This window comes from Sus scrofa, chromosome 3, assembly GCF_000003025.6.
Source record: "Sus scrofa isolate TJ Tabasco breed Duroc chromosome 3, Sscrofa11.1, whole genome shotgun sequence".
Taxonomy (NCBI): Eukaryota; Metazoa; Chordata; class Mammalia; order Artiodactyla; family Suidae; genus Sus; species Sus scrofa.
The window spans coordinates 17135935-17159123 of NC_010445.4; the positions used below are offsets into that span (position 1 = coordinate 17135935).

The following is a 23189-nucleotide window of genomic DNA, read 5'->3' on the forward strand; positions in this document are numbered from 1 at the left end:
CCCCATTCAAGGGGTGTGTTGGTTTAAACACTCTCTGGACATTTCATTCCCCCCCTAGGACAGTTAGTCACTTGCCATTCCCAAGAAGCCTGAAACCTGAGCTGGAACCCATGACCAACACACACACACCCCCCACTTCTTTTGGCTTCCTCTCCCAACTCTACTCACAGCACCATTAAGAAGAGATGCTTACAGCCCTCAGTCACCTGAGGAGGTGAGAGAACACTTTCTTTTTTCTTTTCTTTTTATTTTCCCACTGTACAGCAAGGGGATCAAGTTATCCTTACGTGTATACATTACATTTTTTTTTTCCCCACCCTTTGCTCTGTTGCAACATGAGTTCTTTTTTCCTTTTAGGGTTGCATCCGAGGCATATGGAGGTTCCCAGGCTAGGGGTTGAATTGGAGCTACAGCTGCCGGCCTACACCACGGCCACAGCCATGCAGGATCCAAGCCGAGTCTTCGGCCTACACCACAGCTCACGGCAATGCAGGATCCTTAACCCACTGATCGAGGCCAGGGATGGAACCCACGTCCTCATGGATACTAGTCAGGTTCATTACCGCTGAGCCACAACGGGAACTCTGAGAGAACATTTTCTACCCACAAGCAGGTCTTCTTATCCCCAGCCCCAGTCTTACTAAAACAGCATTCAGGTCCCTGGATTAGAGCTCTTTCATCCAAGGAAATCGTGTTATAAACACCCTCATTTAATGGGACAATTCCTGTATAAATGAGAGTTCATGCTGGCATTGTGCCGGCTTCTGTAAAAAGTAGGTCATCACTGAAGAAGTCTGTTTGCAGATGTGTAAAAATGTAAAAATCTTTCACCTGACTGAGTACCTGGTTGAGCTGCTCTAGGCCAGCCCAGATCTATGCAGACGTTATTCCCACGGAAGTCGATTTGTAGGTTAAGCCAGGATGAGCCCGTGGGAGCGGAGATAAATGGGAAAGTGGATTACTAGGACGAAGGTTAATTGGGGGCTTCACTGCTGAAATCCTCCCCACTGAGTGTGGCAGCGTCTTGAGGCTGGTTACCCATCATTTCTTTGTATTGGCGTTTGAAGAAGCCACACTGTGAGGGGAAATAAATCCGAACATCTGGCTAAGAGGGCAGGTAGAAAGCTGGGCACAGGAACAAGTTGAGACGGAGAAGGGAACTAAGCTGACTTGTATTTCTGTGCCAGATCACTTAGGTGAGCAACAGCTATTATGTATTATCTACTGAACCAAGCTCAGTGGTTACACACACAGTCCACAGCAGAAAAGCATAAATTCTGCCTACACCGGCTTCGTGCCTGCCCATTTCAGCCAGGATGTGATGTGGGCATTATCCCGATTTTAAAAATAAAGAAACAGGCTCAGAGAGGCTGAGCAACTTGCCTGACGTTAAACGGTCAATAAGAGCCAAAATATGTCCCCAGACCTGCCCGACTCCATTGTCTGGAGTTCTCCCTGCTGTTCCATCCTGTCTATATGGGGGCAGGGGCTGGATGGTGGCGGCGTCAGGCGTGGGGTGAAACACTCACCTTGTACAGCACGGCTGTGATGAGAACCAGCAGCAGCAGTCCTCCCACGGAGCTGCCCACAATCAGGGGGACGGGGTTATGGACCTCATACTCTTCCAGCACCATCTCCATCTGATGGGGGATCGGAAGCTCTCAGGCCTTTGCTGTCCCGGACCCCTCCCGGTTCCCCAGCCTTTCACGCCCTCCCCTCCTCCCTCGGCCCGGCTCCCAGGGGCGCCACAAAGAGGCTCTCATGGGCTCAGGGACCTGCGTCCTGCCCAGGGACCTCCGCCCTTCCACTGTCCAGGCTCGCAAGCCCCCCACCCCGCAGCCCAGATTTGGCAGCGGGAGCTCTCTGCCCAGCCCGGCCGCTGCCCATCACACGGTCACTACCTGGGCTCTCAAAAACGCCTCCTGTCCTGGAAGCTGGGAATACACGGATCTGTCAAAGGTGATTTCGGCCACGCTCACGACCAGCACCTTCTTCTGCGCCGTCTGCGGAAGAGAAGGGGGGGGCGGAGAGCCGAGAGCGAGGCTGGAGAGGACGCGGGGTCAGAGGGAAGCCCGGCTGGAGGGGACCCAGGCACCACCTCGGGCCCCCCTGAGTCTGGGAAGGGGCTCTGCTGTTGGGCCCACGCACCTGGCTGATCCAGTCAAAGCTGAGGTTGCCCCTCAGGCTGAAGTCAAGTTCCTCCTGGACGCCGAAGGAGGGGACGTCACAGCGGAACCTCAGGCAGTCGGCCATGGAGCAGTTCTGGGGGCGGGAGAGGAATGAAGTTGAGGTGGGTTTTCATTTAAGGAGGAACCAAGGGAGTTCCCGTTGTGGCTCAGTGGGTTAAGAACCCAACTAGTATCCATGAGGATGCAGGTTCAATCCCTGGCCTCGCTCAGTGGGTTAATAAGCATCTGGCATAGCTGTGGCTGTGGTGGAGGCCAGCAGCTGTGGCTCCGACTTGACCCCTAGCCTGGGATCTTCCCTCTGCCCCAGGTGCGACACTAAAAAAAAAAAACAGGCATCACGAGAAAATCTGTCAGATTCAAGAGAGGCAGAATCGCAGCACATGAATATGTCGCCGCCACCTAGCAGCGTCTTCCTGGATCCCTCAGGGTGCGGCTGGTCCTGCAATGGGAGTCCAGGGCCTTTCTCACCAGCACGGAGGTCCCTGGCATCTGGGTCTGGAAGGCAGGATGCTGGGGAGGTTCCCTCTCTGACACACAGGGGAGACTCTAGGGAGAGAGAGAAAAAAAACCACAGAATACTCAGCGGTTCCCTGGTAAGAGGGTGTGAGGCACTGTGGGGTCGGACCCTGGACGGGGAAGGGAGGCAGGTGGCACCTGTGAAGGGGCCACCATGGCCACATCCCACACAGCCACACCGTTCAGCCGGACGGGGACCCGGAAATGAACGCTGATGGCCAGACTTCGCTGACTCAGGTTATTCACCTGCAGAAAATTGAGAAAGAAAGTCACTGTGGGCCCCAGAGCACCCCCAACTCCTCCCCTTTCCTCCTCCAGCCCCCGGCCCCTCTCCATCTCCCCCACCAGCTTCCCCGCCAGGGGCAGGACAATTTTGATCCCCCCTGGCCTCTCACACGGTATCGATGCTCAGCTGCTTTTTTGCTCTTCTTGTCATAGACTGAAAAATTGAAGTATTTTGTAGATTCTTCCTGCCTGCAGAGAGAGAGCGGGCTTGTTGGTGCAAAACAGCCGTGGGACCACCCTCAGTCGCACCCCAGCCCAATGCCGAGGGCTCGGTTGGACCCAGGATACGCCCCAGGGGAGTCACGATGGCTCCACGTGCCTGTGTGGCCTCAGCTTCAGCTCCTCCCCTTCCATGACCTTTGCCTGGCCACCCAGGATGGTAGCTTGGCCCTTGAGTCCCCTGCTCTTTCCTAGCCCTGTGACTTTGCACAAGATCTTTTTTGTTTTTTGTTTTTGTCCTGCTTTGAATGTCCTTACCCACTCCCTTTCTGGAAATTTCCACTTAAAGGCTCAACACAAAATATTTCGCCTATGGAGTTCCTGTGGTGGCTCAGCAGTAATGAACCCGACTAGTCTCCATGAGGACTCAGGTTCGATCCCTGGCCGCGCTCAGTGGGCTAAGGATCTGGCATCACCATGAGCTGTGGTGTAGGTTGCAGACGCAGCTTCAATCCTGCCATTGCTGTGGCTGTATCGTAGGCCTGTTTGACTCCTAGTCTGGGAACCTCCATACACTGCACGTTCAGCCCTAAAAAAAAAAAAAAAAAAAATTTCCCATAGAAGAAAGGCCTTCCCTGTGCTTTCTCTAGTAGACCTCCCATCATGCTTGCAGGGGCAGCTGCCAGAGCAGATAAACCTAAGGGCACTTGAAGGAAGCACAGCCTGGAACACTCAGTAAAAGATGGGGTGCAAGCCCTCCCATGATGGGGTAAAGAAAATAGACGTGGCTATCCTGGGGCAGTTAAGTAGATGTGAGGGAAGATGGTGTGTGAACATAAGCCCATGGAGTGGACATAAATGTTCCAGGCTGCAGGTGGCTTCCTGTCCATCCATCCATCCACCCAGGGCCTCCTTCAGTAAACATTTACCATGTCCCAGGCCGTGTGCTTGACCCCACTCTTAACAAGCTATCATCCCTCCCTTCCCAGAGCTTAACACCTAAGGGCTCAGAGAATTCAGGCAAACAGGCAGAGGGACCTGCATGTTTCACCAGTAACCAGCGTCTAGAAGCCAGGCCAGCCCCCAAAGCAGCCCACCCCCTGACTTTTCCCAGGCTTGTGACTATCAGCTTGATGATTGAGTGTGTGGGCTCTGGAGTCAGACCACCTGGGCTCCCACCTCAGGTACGCGAGTAACTTAAGGCACATTCCTTAACCTCCCTGGACCCCAGTAGTTTTTCCCTCTTGAAAATGGAGAAGCTAATAAGAGTGCCTGTAAGAGACTTTTCTTTTCCTTTCTTTTTAAGCTTCATAGGGCCGAACCTGCAACATATGGAAGTTTCCAGGCTAGGGGTCGAATCAGAGCTCACATCAACACCAGATTCGAGCCGCACCTGCAGCCTACACCACACTTTGTGGCAACGTCACCGAGTGAGGCCAGGAATCAAACCTGCATCCTCATGGATACTAGTCGGGTCCTTAACCTGCAGAGCCACAGTGGGAACTCCATGCACTGGACTTGTGATGAGGTTTGTAGCAGTGCCAAGAATGTTAAAATCTATTTTTTCTTAGTGTGCTAGCCTTCCTCTTTGCTCCCTATTCCACCCTTTTCTCTCTCTGCTTCAGTTTTCTCACCTTAACATCTTCCAGTTCTAAACCTCTTTTCAAATTTGAGTAAATCCCTCCGCTTCGCCATTCCTTGGAGAGACATGTCATCTATGGCCATGGGCACAGCTCTGGAGCCGGACCATCTGGGTCTGATTCCTGGTCCTGTCACTTACCAGCTGAATGACAGAGGTTAAGTCATTCAACCTCTGGACTTTCTGTGTTGGCGAAAAGGGCTAGAACAATAACTGTAAGAGCTAACAGGAGGGGTAAATGAATGCAAATACATGTAAAGTACTTAAAATGATGCCTGGCCTATCATAAGTACGTGGAACTGGAAGCTAATGAGTTTCAGTGTTTTCCCATGGACAAAAGGGGAAATTCACATGTGGAGTTTGGAAGGGCAATGACCTGTGACCCCCTTCTCTAGTTCCCTAAAAATTGGCACATCAGCAGCAAACTCTGACCCATGAAAATACATATACATATATATTTGTTTGTTTTTTCAGGACTGCACCCATAGCGTATGGAAGTTCCCACACTAGGGGTCCAATCAGAGCTGTAGATCTGAGCCTTGTCTGTGACCTACACCACAGCTCACAGCAACGCTGGATCCTTAACCCACTGAGCGAGGCCTGGGATTGAACCCACATCCTCATGGATACGGTCGGGTTCACTACCACTGAGCCACGATGGGAACACCCTACGACAATATTTTAAGCTTTCCGATCAACTCTAAAACCTCTGGGAAACAGCCAGGTGGGTGGGGCTTCTTGTGTGTCCCCATCCTGGCCCGCCCCACTCCCTCCCCCACCTCCAGGACCCAGCGCACAGCCCTCCCCTCCCCTTTCCTGTGGCTTGCCTAGGCCTTGCCAGCAGTTTCTCACATTTCTGCTCTCCTCTGAGTTTTGTGAAAACCTGACCTTTTCCCTGCTCTGTGTGGTGACAGACCATATCCTGCTGGGGACAAACTCAACCACTACAAAGTGCTCAGAAAAGCCTCAGTCTTATTAATCTAATAATTTCAATTCAGCACATTCGTGTTTAGCACAAAGGACAGCATTGGCTTCATGTTAAAGGGAGCCTGCATCTTGGAGAGAGAGGAGGGGATGCTGGGTGGTGGCAAGATATATGTGTCCCACTAGCAGGGCGCTTCATCAGAGAAGGACCAGGAGTTATGGGGTATGGTATTATGGCATAAATGTGTGGTTGCTCACAAGAATTCCCATGTGGTTGCAACAGAAGAAAGGCTGGGGGAAAAATGTAATTGTAATGTATACATGTAAGGATAACCTGACCCCCTTGCTGTACAGTGGGGAAAAAAAAAAAAAAAAAAGAATTCCCATGTGAGGGTGGAAATGTAAATTGATACAACCACTATGGAGAACAGTATGGAGGTTCCTCAGAACACTCAATATAGAACTACTGTATGATCAGCATTCCCACTCCTGAGCATGTATCTAGACGAAACTACAATTCAAAAAGATGCATGCACCTGTATGTTCCAAGCAGCACTATTCACAATAGCCAAGACTCAGACTTCCCATGTGGCTCACAACACAACAGCCAAGACATGGAAACAACCAACAGATGAATGGATTAAGAAGATGTGGTCATATAGACAATGAAATACTACTCAGCCATAAAAAAGAATGAAATAATGCCATTTGCAGCCACATGGATATGACCAGAGATTCTCATATTGAGTGAAGTAAGTGAGAAAGAGCAGGATAAATACCACATGACATCACTGATATGTGGAATCTAAAACATGTCCCAAATGAACCTATCTACAAAACAGAAACTGACTCACAGACATGGAGAACCAACTTGTTGCCAAAGGGGAAGGGGGAGGGAGTGGGATGGACTGGGAGTTTGGGGTTAGTAGATGCAAACTATTCCATTTAGAATGGATAAGCGATGCGGTCCTACTGTACAGCACAGGGAACTATATCCAGTCTCTTGGGATAAACCATGATGGAAGGAATATAAGGGAATGTATTTATATGTATGACTGTGCCACTTTGCTGTACAGCAGAAATTGGCACAATGCTATAAATCAAAATACTTTAATTAAAAAAAAAAATTCCCATGTGAGGAATCAGAGGGGCTAGCTTGGCTACCCATCCTGAAAAGAGCAGACTGAGAGTTCCCTGGTAGCTCATCAGGTGAAGGATCCAGTATTGTTGCTGCTGTGGTGAGGGTTTGATCCCAGGCCCCCGAGCTTCTACATGCCACAAATGGGCCAAAAAAAAAAAAAAAAAAAAAGGCAGGCTGTTGTACTCTAGGCTTAGATAGTAGACTTAGAGTAAGGGCCAAGGGATTAAGTACCTGCTGATGACCGTGTAGATAGCATATTTCACTGGGAGCTCCAACTGGGAGGTAGTCTTGTTGGCTGTAGGCTTATTATTTTCACTGGAGAGAGAAGGGGGCACCTGGTTGGGGAGGAATCCAGGAAAGGATTCCTGGCTGGGGCAGGAGGCGGGGAGGGTGAGGGACACACCATACCTGGCCTGGGCTCACCTGCTTACATTGGCCCTCAGAAGCAACCTGTCTCCCAGAGTGGCCTTATAGGAGACATCAAATGTGACTATAAAGGTGCCCTGAGGGAGGAAGAAAGAAGGGATGGGGATAGGAAAGGCTATGGCAGAGCAAGGGAAAGAAACAGATCAGGACAAGGGAGAAGAGTGACAAGGACTGGCATTAAGTGGGCAATACCAACCTTAATGCCCCCTTGGAAGATGGGGTGGTTGATGCTACAGCTGCTGCTCCTCAGGCTCTTGTTCTCACTGGTCACCGCCTCACATGCCAGGCGCAGGGGACGCTGCGGGGGTTGCTTCCAGAGGAGGGGAGTGAATTTTTAAAAACTTACCCACATGCCTATATGAGCTTGATATGTAACAGTGGTGGCATTGACAAGCAGTAGGGAAGATGACAGTGTTTTCAGTAAATGGTCCTGGGAAAGTTGGCCCATACAAACAAACACTGGATCTCTACCTCACTCCATACATTAGAATCCCAACTAGATTAAAGACTTAAATGTGAAAAGGCAAAATGATAAATCTTTTTTTTTTTTTTTTTTTTTTTTTTTTTTTTTTTTTAATTTTTAGGGCTGCACCGGAGGCATGTGGAAGCTCGTGGGCTAAGGGTTGAATCAGAGCTGCAGCTTCCCGCCTACACCACAGCTCATGGCAACCCCAGATCCTTAACTCACTCAGCAGGGCCAGGGATCAAGCCCACATCCTCATGGATACTAGTCAGGTTCATTACCACTAACCACAATGGGAACTCCAAAATGATCAATCTTTTAGAAGATAATGTGGGGGAATTTTTTTTTTTTTTTTTTTTCCTAGGGACGCTCCTGCAGCATATGGAGGTTCCCAGGCTAGGGGTCTAATCGGAGCTGTAGCCACCAGCCTACACCAGAGCCACAGCAACACGGGATCTGAGCCATGTCTGCAACCTACACCACAACTCATGGCAACGCCGGATCATTAACCCACTGAGCAAGGCCAGCGATCGAACTCAAAACCTCATGGTTCCTAGTCAGATTTGTTAACCACTGAGTCACGATGGGAACTCGGGAACTCTGACCAGGGAACTATTTCTTAAAATGATACACACATAACACACTAAATAGAAAAGAAATGTTCAATAAAAATCAGCCACAATCAAATTAAGACTATCCATTCAGTAAAAGACACTACAGAGAGACTGAAAAAAACAAGCAAAAGGATTAGAAAAGATATTTGAACACATATAACTGGAAAAGGACTAGTAACCAGAATATGTAAAGAGCTCTTATGATGCAGAAGAAAAAGATAGACAAGTCAACAGAAAAATAAGAGAGATGGGGGAAGAGGGGTGGGAAGAAGGATAACTAGGAGTTTAGGATTAACATATACACACCACATAGATAAAATAGATAACCAGGAGCTCCTATCATGGTGCAGTGGAAATGAATCCGACTAGGAACCATGAGGTTGCAGGTTCGATCCCTGGCCTCGCTCAGTGGGTTAAGGATCTGACGTTGTGTGGCTGTGGTGTAGGCTGGCCGCTGTAGCTCCGATTAGACCCCTAGCCTGGGAACCTCCATGTGCCACGGTGCGTACATATATAAGACAAAAAACAGACAAAGCGTACAGGGATGTTATTGGGGTAAGAGGTATGTTCATTATCACAACTCAGGTAATGGTTGCAGTGTCTGTACATCTCTCAAAAAAATAAAATAAAAATAGATAACCAACCAGAACCTACTAACAAGGCTGAAACACTCACAGATCTGGAGTACAAACTAGTGGTTACCAGTGGAGAGAAGAATGGGGAGGGGGCAAGATTCATTTGGGGTTAAGAGGTACAAACTACATATGAAATAAATATGATATGAGAGTATACTACACAGCACAGGGAATACGGTCAATATTTTATAATCATTTAAAATGGAGTATAATCTATAAAATATTGAATCACTGTGTTGTACACCTGAAACTAATATAATATTGTAAATCAACCATACTTTCAAAATTGCAGGAGGGAGTTCCCACTGTGGCACAGTGTGTTAAGAATCCAACCACGGCAGCTCAGGTCACTGTGGAGGAGCAGATTTGATCCCTGGCCTGGCATAGTGAGTTAAAGGAACCAGCGTTGCCACAACTGTGGTGTAGGCCACAGCTGTGGCTCGGATTTCATTCAGTCCCTGGCCTGGGAACTTCCGTATGCCATGGGTGTGGCCTTAAAAAAATTGCAGGAAAGGAGTTCCTGTTGTGGCGTAGCGGAAACAAATCTGACTAGGAACTATGAGGTTGCAGTTTGATCCCTGGCCTTGCTCAGTGGGTTAAGGATCCGGTGTTGCTGTGAGCTGTGGTGTAGGTCGCAGACGCGGCTCGGATCCCGCGTTGCTGTGGCTCTGGTGTAGGCTGGCAGCTACAGCTCTGATTCGACCCCTAGCCTGGGAACCTCCATATGCCGCAGGTGCAGCCCTAAAAAGACAAAAAGACCCAAAAAAAAAAAAATTGCAGGAAAAAAGGAACATATGACATGTTTCCATGCACATACTGACAAAACCCAACAGTATTATCTAGGAATAAAGAAATACAAGGTACTAATTATCACAAAGTCAGAATAGTGACTGCCTTCAGGGAGAGTGTGAGATTATGACGAAGAAAGGCACAGATTGAAAGGGCTTCTGGAGGTACTAGCAGTCCTTTATTTCTTGACCCAAATATTAATTTTTTTTTTTTTGGTCTTTTTGCCTTTTCTAGGGCCACTCCTGTGGCATATGGAGGTTCCCAGGCTAGGGGTCCAATCAGTGCTGTAGCCACCGGCCTACGCCAGAGCCACAGCAGCACGGGATCTGAGCAGCATCTGTGACCTACACCACAGCTCACGGCAACGCTGGGTCCTTAACCCACTGAGCAAGGCCAGGGATCGAACCCACAACCTCATGGTTCCTAGTTGGATTCATTAACCACTGCCACGACGGAACTCCCTTGACCCAAATATTAATTACCTAGACTTTTGCTTAATATTATTCATTAAACTATACATACGCCTCATGCGCTTGTGTGTGTTTGTATTTCAACATAGAAGAATTCAAAGGAAGGTGCTATAACTCAAGGCAGAGGAGGTCCCAGGCACTAGAGCTCAAGGGTACTGTTTACCTGGATTCCTATCACTCGCCGATAGGACAGCCCTGCTGGATAGTAGAAGCTGATCACCGTTTGGTAGGAATCTTCGCCCTCATTCCACACAGTCACTGTCATATTGAGCTCCAGGGTGCTCCCCACCACCAGGGTCTGCAGGCTGAACAAGGAAGGACAAGGCTGCCCTGGAGAAAGTTTCCACAGGAAATAGGCTGGACCTGAATCAGGGGCAGGGGCAGGGGCAGGGCTCTGGGAACTCAGCTCTGGGCTGATAACCTTCCCATCGAAAGCATTCTTCGTTAGAACAAGAGCCAAAGGGAAACGCGTGGCCTTCTCATCCTGTGAGGATGGGACACTCAAAAGCTTGAGCGTCTGGATGGGAGAGGAGAGAGAACTCACCCTGAGAAGCTGAGGTTGACACTCAGGTCCCCTTCACACAGGTGATCTTGCCCACAGTTCTTCTCAAAGGGGAGCTGCAGCAAAACAGGAGGTCTGTTTCCCATCCATATCTTACGCCAACTCAATTCCATCCTTAGGAGCCCTCATCAACACTGCCTATTACTGAGCATCCACCTTGCACCCAGCGCCGCCACGCTAGATGCTGGCAAGGAGTGGGGCAATGGGGGCGGGCAGTTCGAATATATAAAAAAAAGATAAGACAAGATCCTTGGCTTCAAGGAACATGAAGTTTAGTTGAGGAATCAAATCCAACCCACGCTGGAACATGAACGTGATTAGTTGTCAGTAACGGGGCAGGTTGCAGGTTAGGAAAGGTGAGTAGATCTGGTTCTTGCACTCAAGGAACCTACAATTCCAAGAGATCACAGAAGCAGACGCGGATGGCTGTGACTCCAGTCGTGTGATTTTTGGCTTGGTTTCACCCTGATGCAACAGAAGGTCAGAGGAGAAGTGACAGATGCCAAGTGTGGTATTCAAAAGCGGGGAGATAAGACTGGGGCTTTGGAGGTAAGAGGAGATCTTGGAGGTGGAGAGGAGGAGATGTTCACCACATAAGAGAGAGGACATGGCCCAAGGCACAGAGGTAGAGAGGAGAAAAGCTGGGAAGGGACTTCGGGAATGAGGACCAGAGGGTGCGTGTTGGCGTGACGTGGAGCCCCAGCTGGGATCCAAGCTGGGCAGGCAACTGGGAGGAAGCCTCTTAGATTTGATATCGTTGCTGGGCAGCTGGGAGCCATGTAGGTTCCTAAGCACGTGGAGACACAGCCAAAGTCAGCGCATCCCTGGACATCCTCAGAAGACTCACAGAAGCCGTGAAGAGGTCCTGTGAGCCCACGGCCAGCACAGGGCGAAGGTTCCGCGATGAGGGGATGGGCTCCCCCACCAGGGAGAAGTTGAGTCGCAGTATAATGGGGTTCACCACGTCCTCCACGGAGTTCTGAGGGAGAAGGCGTTTTCAGGAACTCTTGCTACCACTGGGGCTTCTCCTTCACTGCCTCCATTCCCATCGTCCAGAAGCACCTTGTTCAAGCTGTGGAGCCAGGCTCCCTGGCCCCAGCATCATCCCCCGACCTCCCACTGTGGCCCGGAGCCCCAGGCTCCCCGCCCTTCCTCCCTCATCAGGGATGGGAGATGCCAGAGGCTCGCCTAGAGCTCCCCCTACCCCCAGTCCCTCTTCCAGACACCAAAGTCCTCACTGGTAAAAGCAGCTTCAGGGTTTCACAGTGCTCTCCCAGTGCCAGGGTTTTTCTTTGAGTCAGAGTCCAGTTCTGGGTCTCAGCAAACACAGCACGAGGAATCAGACGGCCTGGGTCCAAGGCCAGATCGTACCTGACGGAGCTCTGGACGTCACCTGAAGCGGAAGCGGGGACGGAAGACAGAACGTTAAAGAGAAACTCGACTGTTCTGTTTCCGGTTTTTCCCACAGTAGAGACTTGCCTGGGGCTTGCTGTGAGCCCTGAGCTGTGTACCAGGTGCTGGCGATGCATGTGGAGAAGGTGGAGAAATAAGGTCCCAGCCCCCGTAAGCACACAGTCTAGAAGCAGAGACCAGCACACAGGACATGACATCATGGCACGACCCTCGCAAGGGCGGGACCCTCAGGGGGTACCAAGGGGGGCTTGCTAACTCAACCTGGGGGGCAGGGATGCCTTCCTGGATGGGTTCTATCTGAGTTCCATCCGACCTGGAGGATGGGCAGGTGTCAGGCGGGGAGTGGGAGGGAGAAAGCCCAGACTGGGAACAGGGGCTACGATCAGAAGGGAGACAGAACACTGTAAATCAACTATAATGGAAAAAATAAAAATCATAAAAAAAGAAATACATAAAAAAAGAAAAGGACTGTAGCAAGGCATTCCCGTTGTGGCTCAACGGTAACAAACCCAGCTAGTATCCATGAGGATGCGGGTTGGATCCATGGCCTCACTCAGTGGGTTAAAGGATCCCACGTTGCTGTGGCTGTGGTGTAGGCTGGTGGCTACAGCTCCGACTGGACCCCTAGCCCGAGAACGTCCATATGTGTGGCCCTAAAAAAGACCAAAATAAAATAAATAAAAGATCAGAAGGGAGAGGGAGGCTGGAGGTGTATGGAGGGAGTTCCCGTTGTGGCTCAGTGGAAATGAATCTGACTAGTATCCATGAGGACTCGGATTTGATCCCTGACCCCGCTCAGTGGATTAAAAATCTGGCCTTGCTGTGAACTGTAGTGTAGGTCACAGACACGGCTCGGATCCTGCGTTGCTGTGGCATCAGGCAGCAGCAGCTACAGCTCCGATTTGCCCCTGGCCTGGGAACCCCTATGCTGTGGGTTCGGCCATAAGAAGACAAAAAAAAAAAAAAAAAAAGTACGGAGCAGTTGAGTTCCCTGGTGGCTCAATGAGGTTAAGGATCTGGCATTGTCACTGTTGTGACTCAGGTTCCATCCCTGGCCGGGGGACTTCCACATGCTGTGGGCATTGCCAAAAAAAAAAAAAAAAGTGTATGGAGCAAGGGAAGGGAAATGAGGAGAGGCTGGAGAGGCCCCCACAGCAGGGCATTGTGGGTCTTTATAAATGCAAGAAGGGGGTGGGCCAGGGGTGTTAAGCAGTGTTTAGGACCAATCGCTGCCGTTCTCTATGGAGAGGCACAAGAATAGCCGTGGACGGAGTTCAAAGTGGGCAGGAAGGAGGGCCCGGCTGGGGCGGTGGAGAGGAAGGGGCAGACCTCAGGTGTCTCCTGAGACAGAACCCAGAGACCTGGGTGTGGGAAGAGAGAGGGAGAAGGGCAGCTGGGTGGATGGTCCAGTTTGGGTGCCTGGACCCGTCTGTCCTGAGGACAGGGCTGGGGACCTCTAGCGGGGTGAGGGTCTGGGTCTCCCTGGAAGAGACTCACGCAGCTGGTCCTTGGAGCTTCTGTGGATGGTGAGACAGACTGTGGCATTCAGGGCAATGGGCAGCTGTTCCCAGTTCTGGGATGCCACCTCCGGAGGCAGGAATCTCATAGCCACGTCCACGGTTAGCACCGGCCGGCTCCTGGGGGTGCACACAGGGGCTGAGGACTGGCCTCTGGTCCCGGAAGGGGAACAGAGGAGGGGGCAGCTTGGTGAATCGGACATAAGGAGGGGAGGTGGGGAGCTGTCACCTGAACAGGAGCACATGTCCCTGGGCCCCCACGGCCAGGTCCACCAGTCCATCCAGGGTGAGGTCCTGACCCCCGCTCAGCGAACGCCCGAAGTACTGGAGACTGAGGGAGAGCTGGGAGCCTGCGACCCGCTGGCCAGAGAGGGGAAAACAAAGACGTGGGAGTCAAGAAGAGGGGACTGGGGAGGTTCGAGAAGGCAGAGGTGGGAAGGACACAGAATGGAGAAGTTGAAAAGGAGAGGGGAGGGGTGGAGAGCCGGCCAAGTGAGGAGCCCAGAGTCCCAGGCTGGGAGGGGGGCACTTGGGGTCCAATGAGGATCATGAGGCTGTAGGTTAGTAACAAAATTAAAGTGTAATGGATTCTTTTTCTCATTATTTGCATGCTCATCCCTAAATGTTTGAGGAATGGCGTGCTTAGCGCTCGCATTGATTATTGTTACAAGAAACCAGTGGATTACGGTACAGCCCGGGGAGCTATGTCCAATCTCTGGGCAGAGAACATGATGGAAGAGAGTGTGAGAAAAAGAATGTAGACATATGTATGACTGGGTCACTATGCTGTACGGCAGAAATAGACACAACACTGGGAGTTCCCGTTGTGGCTCAGTGGTTAAGGAACCCCACTAGGATCCCTGAGGATGAGGGTTTGATCCCTGGCTTCGCTCAGTGTGTGAAGGATCCGGTGTTGCCATGAGCTGTGGCATAGGTCGCAGACGCAGCTTGGATCCCACGTAGCTTTTGGCTGTGGTGTAGGCCTGTGACTGTGGCTTTGGTTCGGGCCCCTAGCCTGGGAACTTCCATATGCCGATGATTTGGCATTAAAAAGACACATAAATAAATAAATAGAAGAAATAGACACAGCATTGTAAATCAGCTATACTCTAAAAAGAAGCAGCAGCCAATGCAATTCGTTCATCCTTTACTGTTTCATAGAAGGACGCTAAAGCTATGTCAGTCATGTGCCTAAGGCCACGCAGCTCACAGGGCTAGGCAGGCATTTGACGTGGGGCCTGGGATCTCTTAACCACTAAGCTGTTCACACAGTTTGAAGGCTGTTTGGAGCCGAAGGAGAGAAGAATTTGTCCTTAGCCATGCCTGGTGCAATTCAGGGAAATAAACCACTAAAAGGAGGAGGGGAATGGTCACAGCTGAGGTGGTGATGAGAGGTGGCATCAGGTAAATCCAAGATGGGGAAAGGAGGTGAACAGGAGAGGTGGAAGCAGGGAGCCCTCACCTGGCTGTGGGAGGGGCTGATGCCCAGCTCCGAGGTTCCGTGAAACAGGTAGACAGCACCCCGGTTGTCCTGCTCCCCCGGGGCCCCGATGGCCACGTCCATCAGCCCGTCCCCATTCACATCCCCCAGCGCTGTCAGGGCTGCCCCAAAGCGGCTCCAGGGGTGGCCTTGCTCCCCGCGGAGAATGACCCGGCACCGCCACTTAGCCCTCTGCAGGACGAAACCAGGGTCAGGCCCCAAGCCAGGCAACCCCCCCGCCCCAACACCCAGACCCCACCCAGCCCGGGGCTCAGCAGCCACTCACCCGCCTGGGCAAGGGGCACACGGACACCTGGCCCCCCCGGGTCTGCTCATAGTAATAGGGGGCCCCGATGAGGACCAGGTCGGAGCTGCCATCTCTGTTCACGTCCACGGAGCAGAGGGAGGCCCCAAAGTAGCAGCCGACCTGGAGGGCGGAGCCTGCAGTCACCCCACCTGCCCCCCCCCCAGAGGCGCCCCCTTCTGGGCTGGGTCCCGCCTCTCCCCAGACACTAGCACCTCCCCCACGGGCCCCACGCCCCCTTCATCTCCTCGCCCTCTGCCCCTGGAGACCCTCTTCCACACCCGACCTGGGTCCCTGCGACTTCAGCCTTCGGCTTCCACTGTCTGGACATCTGGGTGAAGATGACCGCCTTCCCGGTGTGCTGATGGCGCGGGGCCCCCAGGACCAGGCTCTGTACCCCTTTCCAGATGACCAGCTCTGCCGAGTAACCTGGGGGGGCCAGGCCTCAGCACGGAGGCTTCCCCCGACCCCAGCCCCTGCCCGTCCCCCAGCCGCAGCCTGGCCTCACCCAGGTACGAGTCCCTCATGTCCACGTCCTCCTGAGACATGTTGATGAAGGCGGGGCTCCTATGTGGGGGGTACAGGAAGGCACCTCCAGACCAGCTGAAGCTCCCCACAGCCCCCAGAACCGGTCCGTCCTGGGAGGAAAGGATTCCAGGGCTGAGCAGGTGGGAAGAAGAAGACAGCCTATTCCAAAGCAATGCCTCCCTGACTCCTTTATCTCTCAGCGCATCCCCGCTGTCGTCGCCACAGGCTCAGCCCCAGCGCCTCTCACCCGTTGCCCTTTCTGCCTCCTCGCTTGCCCTCCTTTGCTTCACCTACTGCCCCAGGGTTGGGTTTCTTCCAACCCAGATGTGCAGCGACCGCCCTGCTGGCAAACCAATGGCTCCTGTGACCACGCCCCTGGGCGTGGCATCTGGGATCCTCCCCAGTCAAGCCTGCGGAGTCGCCCTCTGTTCCCAAATGTGCTAAACCTCTGGCCTGGCCCCTTCTCTCTTCTCTTTCTGGGGCTCAACTCCTCCCTCCGGAAGAGTCAACCTCAAAGTCCCCTCTGTGGGGTCTTCCTTGGCTCCCTCAGGAGGTGATAGGCATTTCCTCCTCTGAATGCTCTAGTGCCTTTTCCAACTTTTGATCATGGATAGACCCAATACAAAAATCCAAAGAAATGTGTGATGAACCTGTAGGTGCCCAAGACCCAGCGTCAGGGACTGACTCATAACCGCACTTGTTCCATTTCTATGTCCCCCTCAAATATTAGGCTGATATTTTGAACACACAGGTACTTTCAGACAAGTCAGGCTTCGGTCTGCACGGTCTGGTCATTCCCATCTCTCCGGCTCTCTCTTTCCAGGCTGCCTTGGTGCTGGCCTTTCTGTCTCCCTAGTGCAGCAAGCTTGTTCCTGCCTCAGGACCTTTGCACTTGCTTTTCCCACAATCTCTCCAGATTTTTCCAGGCCTAGCCCTTTCTCATCATTTAGCCTCAGTTGTTATTCCTCAGGCCTCCTCTGATCTCCTCTTTCTCTATCTCAATCTGAAAGTTCTTTTTTTTTTTCTTCTTGTCTTTTTGCCTTTTCTAGAGCCGCACCCATGGCATATGGAGGTTCCCAGGCTACAGGTCTAGTTGGAGCTGTAGCTGCCGGCCACAGCCACAGCCACACCAGATCCGAGCCTCGTCTGCAACCTACACCACAGCTCACAGCAATGCTGGATCCTTAACCCACTGAGCAAGGCCAGGGATCGAACCCGCAACCTCATGGTTCCTAGTCGGATTCATTAGCCATGAGCCACAACGGGAACTCCTCAATCTGAAAGTCTTTTGTTTGTTTTGTGTGTGTATGTGTATGTATGTATGTGTGTTTGTTGTCCCCTCCTCTCCACTAGTTTGCACTCCGGGAGAGCAGGAACCTTGGCTCTCCTCTTCTCTGCTGTGCTTCCAGCACCTACACACACTGCCTGTGTGTCTTTCCCAGACTAGGTGGCGGATGGTGAGCTTGAGGACAGGGTCCACTTTCTTGTTTATTCTGGGTCCCAGTTCCCAGCCCAGGGCTGGCCCAGAGTGGGTGCCTGAGTCCTGTCTGGCAAGCACGCTGTGGTTCCACCCACCGCTGTGAGGACGGAACTGAAGCCTTCCTGTGACATCTCGTGCTGGAAGGAGCTGCTGGTCCTGGACTGTGTTCCTGTGGGGAAACAGGTCACTCGGACCTCCGGAGACCTCAAGACCAGAGCAGAGATTCAGAGCAGAGAGAGGAGAAGGTGGTCTGGGGCTGGGGTTCTGGGGAACCGTTTGGGGGGAACTACGAGCAGGGATGGGTCCCCAGGACTGTGGGGGACAACGGGGTGGGGACTCGTTCAATGCCGAGACCCAAGCGCACACGCTCCCTACCCTCAACCGCAAAGATCTTCTCCTGCAGCTTCTTCTGGATGCTGCTGAGGGCCGCGAAGTTGTCTACCTTGAATACGTGGTCCTTCGAAGGCAAGGAGCCAATGATGCTGAGCTCCTGCTTGGCACTGTGTTCCTGGAAAGCATCTCCCACCTGCAACAGACAGGCAGCTGAGGAGGAGGAGCCGCCAGCCCTTCCACACGGGGAGGTGCAGGCTGCGTCTGGGTGGCGGTGGGGTCACCAGGAACCGGACGCACCCCAATGGCGTAGCGGATGACGTTGGCTTTCTCTGCCTGGGGGATGACATCCTCGTATTCCAGGGGGTCTTTGTACTTCTGCCCGTCTGTGATGACAATGAGGATTTTCTTGGCACTGCTACGGGCCCCATTCTTACTGTGAAATAGTTCTTTCCTGTCAAGGAAGAAAAGGGGGCGGGGTGCGGCGTGACTCTATTGAGATGCTGGAAAGAAATCATTCACGGCACTAGAAGCCTATCTGAAGAGACTGGGGAGTCCTGGTACCCTGAAACGCTGTCAGACACGTTCAGAAATGGATTCGGTCTTTTCTGAGAGTCATACTGACCATTTATGAGGCCCGTGACAAAAGTACAGAGGCCCTGTGCCAAAACTCCATCCATTATGGAACCTCCTTCCCGTGGGTCAGACACACTTGGGCACGCTATCTGACCTCTCTGAGCCTCGGTTTCTCTCCATGCGAGATGAGAGCAATAAGTGCGCCATAGCCAGGCTCCAAAGATGCCCCCCAGTAAGCTGCACCTGGTTCCCTTATCATATTGAATCTGATCCGTGCTCCTTAAGCAGCAGCCTGCCATGGAAGGGACCCTGTGCCAGCTACGGGCCTAAGAAGCCTTGGTGGCTTTTGCACTTTGGGGGGGGCCCTGAGCCACCAGGAGAGAGGTCTGGCCAACCTGTGAGAGGCACCCCATGGTGTGGCCACACAAGGAGAGAAACCCAGCTCTTGCAGCTGAGCCCAGCCTTCCCGCCAGTCCTGTCGAGGCAGCAGCCATGGGAATGAAGCTCTCGTATTCCAGGCTCAGATGCCACCTGGCCACAGCCACACGAGAGACTCCATGTGGGAGCAGCTGAGCCCCAGGATCATGAAAAATAGCGACAGAAGAGGTGTTTAAACCACTAAATTTGGCAGTGTTTTGTTAGGCAATGGAGATAAATAATATCAGGTTATTCTGAGGATCCAATGAGGTCAAGCTTCTACAACCCTCACTGAACTACAAGTAAACATTAATTCTATGGTAACTGTTGCAAATGATGAAAAACTAACTATATGCTCATGTTCTACAAACTCAGAATAAACACACACACACGCACCAAACAACATACACATACCCAATATAATACTGAAACAACCTAAATGTCAACATTAGGGAAGGGGCTTAGCAAATCACGACCCAGCCCCTTGGTGAAAAAAGTACACAGCCATTTCAAAGGAAAATAATACAAGCTGTAGAGAAACATGGAGCAGGTTTATATAACAGTGGTGGTGGGGAGGGGAAACAGAAAGAAAATAGTTTCTGCCCTGATTGTGACTCTATAAAATACGTCTGGGAGTTCCCGTCATGGCTCAGCTGAAATGAATCCAACTAGGAACCATAAGGTTGCAGGTTCGATCCCTGGCCTTGCTCGTGGGGTTAAGGATCTGGCATTGCCGTGAGCTGTGGTACAGGTTGCAGACACGGCTCGGGTCTGGCATTGCTGTGGCTGTGGCATAAGCCAGCAGCTGTACCTCCAATAAGACCCCTAACCTGAGACTCTCCATATGCCGCGGGTGCGGCCCTAAAAAGACAAGACAAAAAAATAAAATAAAATAAAGTATGTCTGAATAAAGACAAGGATGGAAATAACATTGCACTTTTTTTTTTTTTTTTTTTTTTTTTGGTCGCAACCGAGGCGCGTGGAAATTCCCCGGGGTGGAGGGAGGGATTGAACTGGCGCCACGGCAGTGTCAATGCTGGATCAGGAACCCACTGCATCTCAGGGCAACTGTGACACTCTGCTTTTTGAGAGTAGGGTTTATTTATTCATTTGTACTTATCCTTTCTTGTTGCTAAAATACTGGGAGGTGGTTGACTAGAGGGAACATAAGTAACTTTTTTTCAAAAATGTTGTCTTTTTTTTTTTTTGTCTATTTTCTAGGGCATATGGAGGTTCCCAGACTAGGGGTTCAATCGGAGCTTTGGAGACACTGGACTACACCACAGCCACAGCACTGCCAGATCCGAACCGTGTCTGTGACCTACACCACGGCTCATGGCAACGCCAGATCCTTAACCCACTGAGCGAGGCCAGGGATCGAACCTGCAACCTCATGGTTCCTAGTCGGATTCGTTAACCACTGAGCTACGACAGGAACTCCCCAAAAATGTTCTTAATGCTATTTCCTTTCTCTTTTTTTGTAGTAATTTCTTTTTTTTTTTTTTTAGGGCTGCACCTGTGGCATATGGAAGTTCCCAGGTTAGGGGTCAAATCAGAGCTGCAGGTACTGGCCTACATCACAGCCACAGCCAAACGTGGGATCTTTAACCCACTGAGCAAGGCCAGGGATTGAACCCATGTCCTCATGGATACCAGTTGGGCTGGTTACTGCTGAGCCACAGTAGGAACTCCCTGTAATAGAACTTCTAAAAAATACCCATAAAACAAAAACTCCAGTCAGTGGCAGAGTTGGGCTCGGCTCTGGGGAGTGGGTATGAGATGGAGACCGGATGGATATTGAAAATCACACCATGGCCCCGCTATTAGCAGGCCCTTTAGGGGCCAGGAAGGGACACTACTCCTGGGTGACTTTCAACTCAAAGGCCAGAGGCATTCCTCCTGGTTGTTCCCTTCCAGAGGGGGGTCAGTGTTCAGGGCAGAAAAGCCACCCAGAAGCAAAGAGGGTGTCTCTAGAGAGATCATGCCTTTTTTTTTTTTTTTTTTTTTTTTTTTTTGCTTTTTAGGGCTGCACGCATGGCATATGGAAATTCCCTGGCTGGGGTCAAATCAGAGCTACCGCTGCTGGCCTACACCACAGCCACTGCAATGCTGGGGTCCAAGCCGAGCCTTTGACCTACACCTCAGCTCACGGCAACGCCAGATCCCCGACCCACTGAGTGAGGCCCGGGATCGAACCCGCATCCTCATGGATCCCAGTTGGATTCGTTTCCACTGTGCCACAGTGGGAACTCCTGGAGAGATCATGTCTCTTTCAGCATTTCTCCAGCACCACTTCCAGGGCAGCACCCAAGAAGTCAGGAAGTCAAGGGTCCCAGACATTCTGCCCTGTTCTTTCCCGTAAGAACCACACATTCTGTTCCAGCCTCACCACCTAAGCCATTTTCTTCCTGGACCACCTCGTCCTCAGTGCTGGGCAGACATGTGGCATGTGCCCAGGTTAACATAGCAGACTGGAAGGGACGAGGGTTGAGGGGGTGGACAAAGGTGAGCGGGGAGAAAGGCACAAAGAAGACACTTGGCAATAATTCCTGAGTCCCTCCGTGGAAGGAAGCAGGGGCTGCATCACTTTAGGCATAAAATCCCCAACCCGTGATCTTGCATTTCACAAGAAAGGTGGAATCCCCTCACCCACACGATCTCATTTAATCCTTACAACCACATTGTGAGTTTATCCTCATTTGACAGGTGCCAGAGACTTAGAAAGCATCAGTTACTCCAGAGGTAGCCCAAGGAGCAAGCGGGAAGCTGGGCTGGGAACCCGGAAGCAATTCTCGCCCCCCCCCTCCCCGCCGCCACCTGCCCCGGTGGGCTCAGGGTCCAGCCAATCCAAAGCCAGGAAAAGGAGAGACTGCAGAGGAATCCCATCCCAGATCCCCGGATTAGGGGAACCTGATGAGACAGGGCACTAGAAACACTCCAGGGAGGACCCCGCCTGCAGCCCCCTCCCTTCCCCGTGGGCCCCCTTCTCCCACGATGCCCTCAGCCTCTGAGCAGGGCTGTGCAGACCCAGCACCGGGAAGCAGTGAGACAGCAGCGTTTCCCCAGACAACGGGAGGGGGAGCTTACACCACTGTCTGGATGCCCGTGGCTGTGTACGTCAGGCCTTTCAGCTGGACGATGGGATCCACCAGGCTCTGAGGGCTCCGGTGGGTCTGAAATTGGCTGAAGGTGAAGTGGGTCTTCAGAAGGTTTGAGTATTGCATCAGTGAGAACTGTGAAGGTCAAGAAGAGGGCGCTCAGGAGGTGCTTTTTGGTTGGTTGGTTGGTCTGATTTTTTTGGCCATGCCCATGGTCTGTGGAAGTTCCCCAGCGAGGGATCGAACCCGTGCCACAGCAGCCACCTGAGCTGCTGCAGTGACAACGCTGGATCCCTATTCTGCTGTGCCAGAAGGGAACTCCCAGGAGTTGCTTTTTAGTACATTTTTTATTTGGGGATAATGTATTTACAAGCCATGTTCCATGTGGTTTTGAGGCCCAACAAATATCTATGGGAACTCAGAAAAAAATAAACTGCCCCCAAAGAAAGAAACTGCAAAATCAAAGCCAAATCATACTTCTGACATAGTTTATAAAGAATATCCTTGGCGTTCCCATTGTGGCTCAGTGGAAACGAATCTGACTAGCATCCATGAGGATGCAGGTTTGATCCCTGGCCTCGCTAAGTGGGTTAAGGATCCAGCATTACCGTGAGCTGTGGTGTAGGTCGCAGACGAGGCTGGGATCTGGCGTTGCTGTGGCTGTGGTGTAGGCTGGCCGCTGCAGCTCCAATTTGACCCCTAGCCGGGGAACCTCCACATGCAGCAGGTGAAGCCCTTAAAAAAAAAAAAATTAAAAAAATAACTTTGCCCGCCACAATATCTGTTAAACTTTGACTTGAAATGAAATCAATTTGTAGGCTATGCTTGCTCGCTTCTCAAGAGTTTTTGCATGCACATACACTAACTATTGGGAAATAAAATAACAAGATAAAGACATCATGAGTTACGTGGAAAGTCTAATAAAGAAAGCATCAATTCTTTGGTCAAATTACCATCAATCAAATTTCACAGCAAAATTATTTGACAATCCTTTCAATGTATTTAACCAGCAAAAACACTGTCTTCCCTGTGACCTGGGGACATAGTAAATGCAATGAAGCCACTTCCTCAGGTCAGGGCTCACATCGATTGGCCCTACTCTGGGACCATAACTTGACCTTGGACCCTAGCCTCCTCCTGGCTCAGGTCCACCTAGCCAGCCCCCAGCGATGCCAGACCCTCCTCCACCCTGCTCTCCAGGCCTTCGGGGGTTGGTGGGGGGGGGACAGTCTTC

The 23189-nt window shown here is 51.6% G+C and overlaps 1 protein-coding gene across 2 annotated transcripts in view; it reads right to left on the reverse strand.

Moving 5' to 3' along the window:
- Window positions 227–23189, reverse strand: part of ITGAD (integrin subunit alpha D) — a 33616-nt gene continuing 10653 nt past the window's right edge. Inside the window, exons 7-30 of one of the 2 annotated variants that reach the window (XM_021086386.1) lie at window positions 21945–22090; window positions 18165–18318; window positions 17910–18060; window positions 17630–17703; window positions 16035–16164; window positions 15813–15955; window positions 15509–15649; window positions 15205–15414; window positions 13972–14102; window positions 13723–13862; window positions 12051–12205; window positions 11660–11791; window positions 10795–10868; window positions 10414–10555; window positions 7476–7589; window positions 7277–7356; window positions 7085–7168; window positions 3101–3179; window positions 2844–2951; window positions 2658–2735; window positions 2149–2262; window positions 1902–2003; window positions 1530–1640; window positions 227–1075 (exon numbers count right to left, since the gene is read on the reverse strand). In XM_021086386.1, the coding sequence (XP_020942045.1) occupies window positions 974–1075; window positions 1530–1640; window positions 1902–2003; window positions 2149–2262; window positions 2658–2735; window positions 2844–2951; window positions 3101–3179; window positions 7085–7168; window positions 7277–7356; window positions 7476–7589; window positions 10414–10555; window positions 10795–10868; window positions 11660–11791; window positions 12051–12205; window positions 13723–13862; window positions 13972–14102; window positions 15205–15414; window positions 15509–15649; window positions 15813–15955; window positions 16035–16164; window positions 17630–17703; window positions 17910–18060; window positions 18165–18318; window positions 21945–22090 (2895 nt within the window). In that variant the 3' untranslated portion in view covers window positions 227–973. The remainder of the gene's footprint in view (window positions 1076–1529; window positions 1641–1901; window positions 2004–2148; window positions 2263–2657; window positions 2736–2843; window positions 2952–3100; window positions 3180–7084; window positions 7169–7276; window positions 7357–7475; window positions 7590–10413; window positions 10556–10794; window positions 10869–11659; window positions 11792–12050; window positions 12206–13722; window positions 13863–13971; window positions 14103–15204; window positions 15415–15508; window positions 15650–15812; window positions 15956–16034; window positions 16165–17629; window positions 17704–17909; window positions 18061–18164; window positions 18319–21944; window positions 22091–23189) is intronic. The other variant, XM_021086387.1, reaches the window with a different exon arrangement.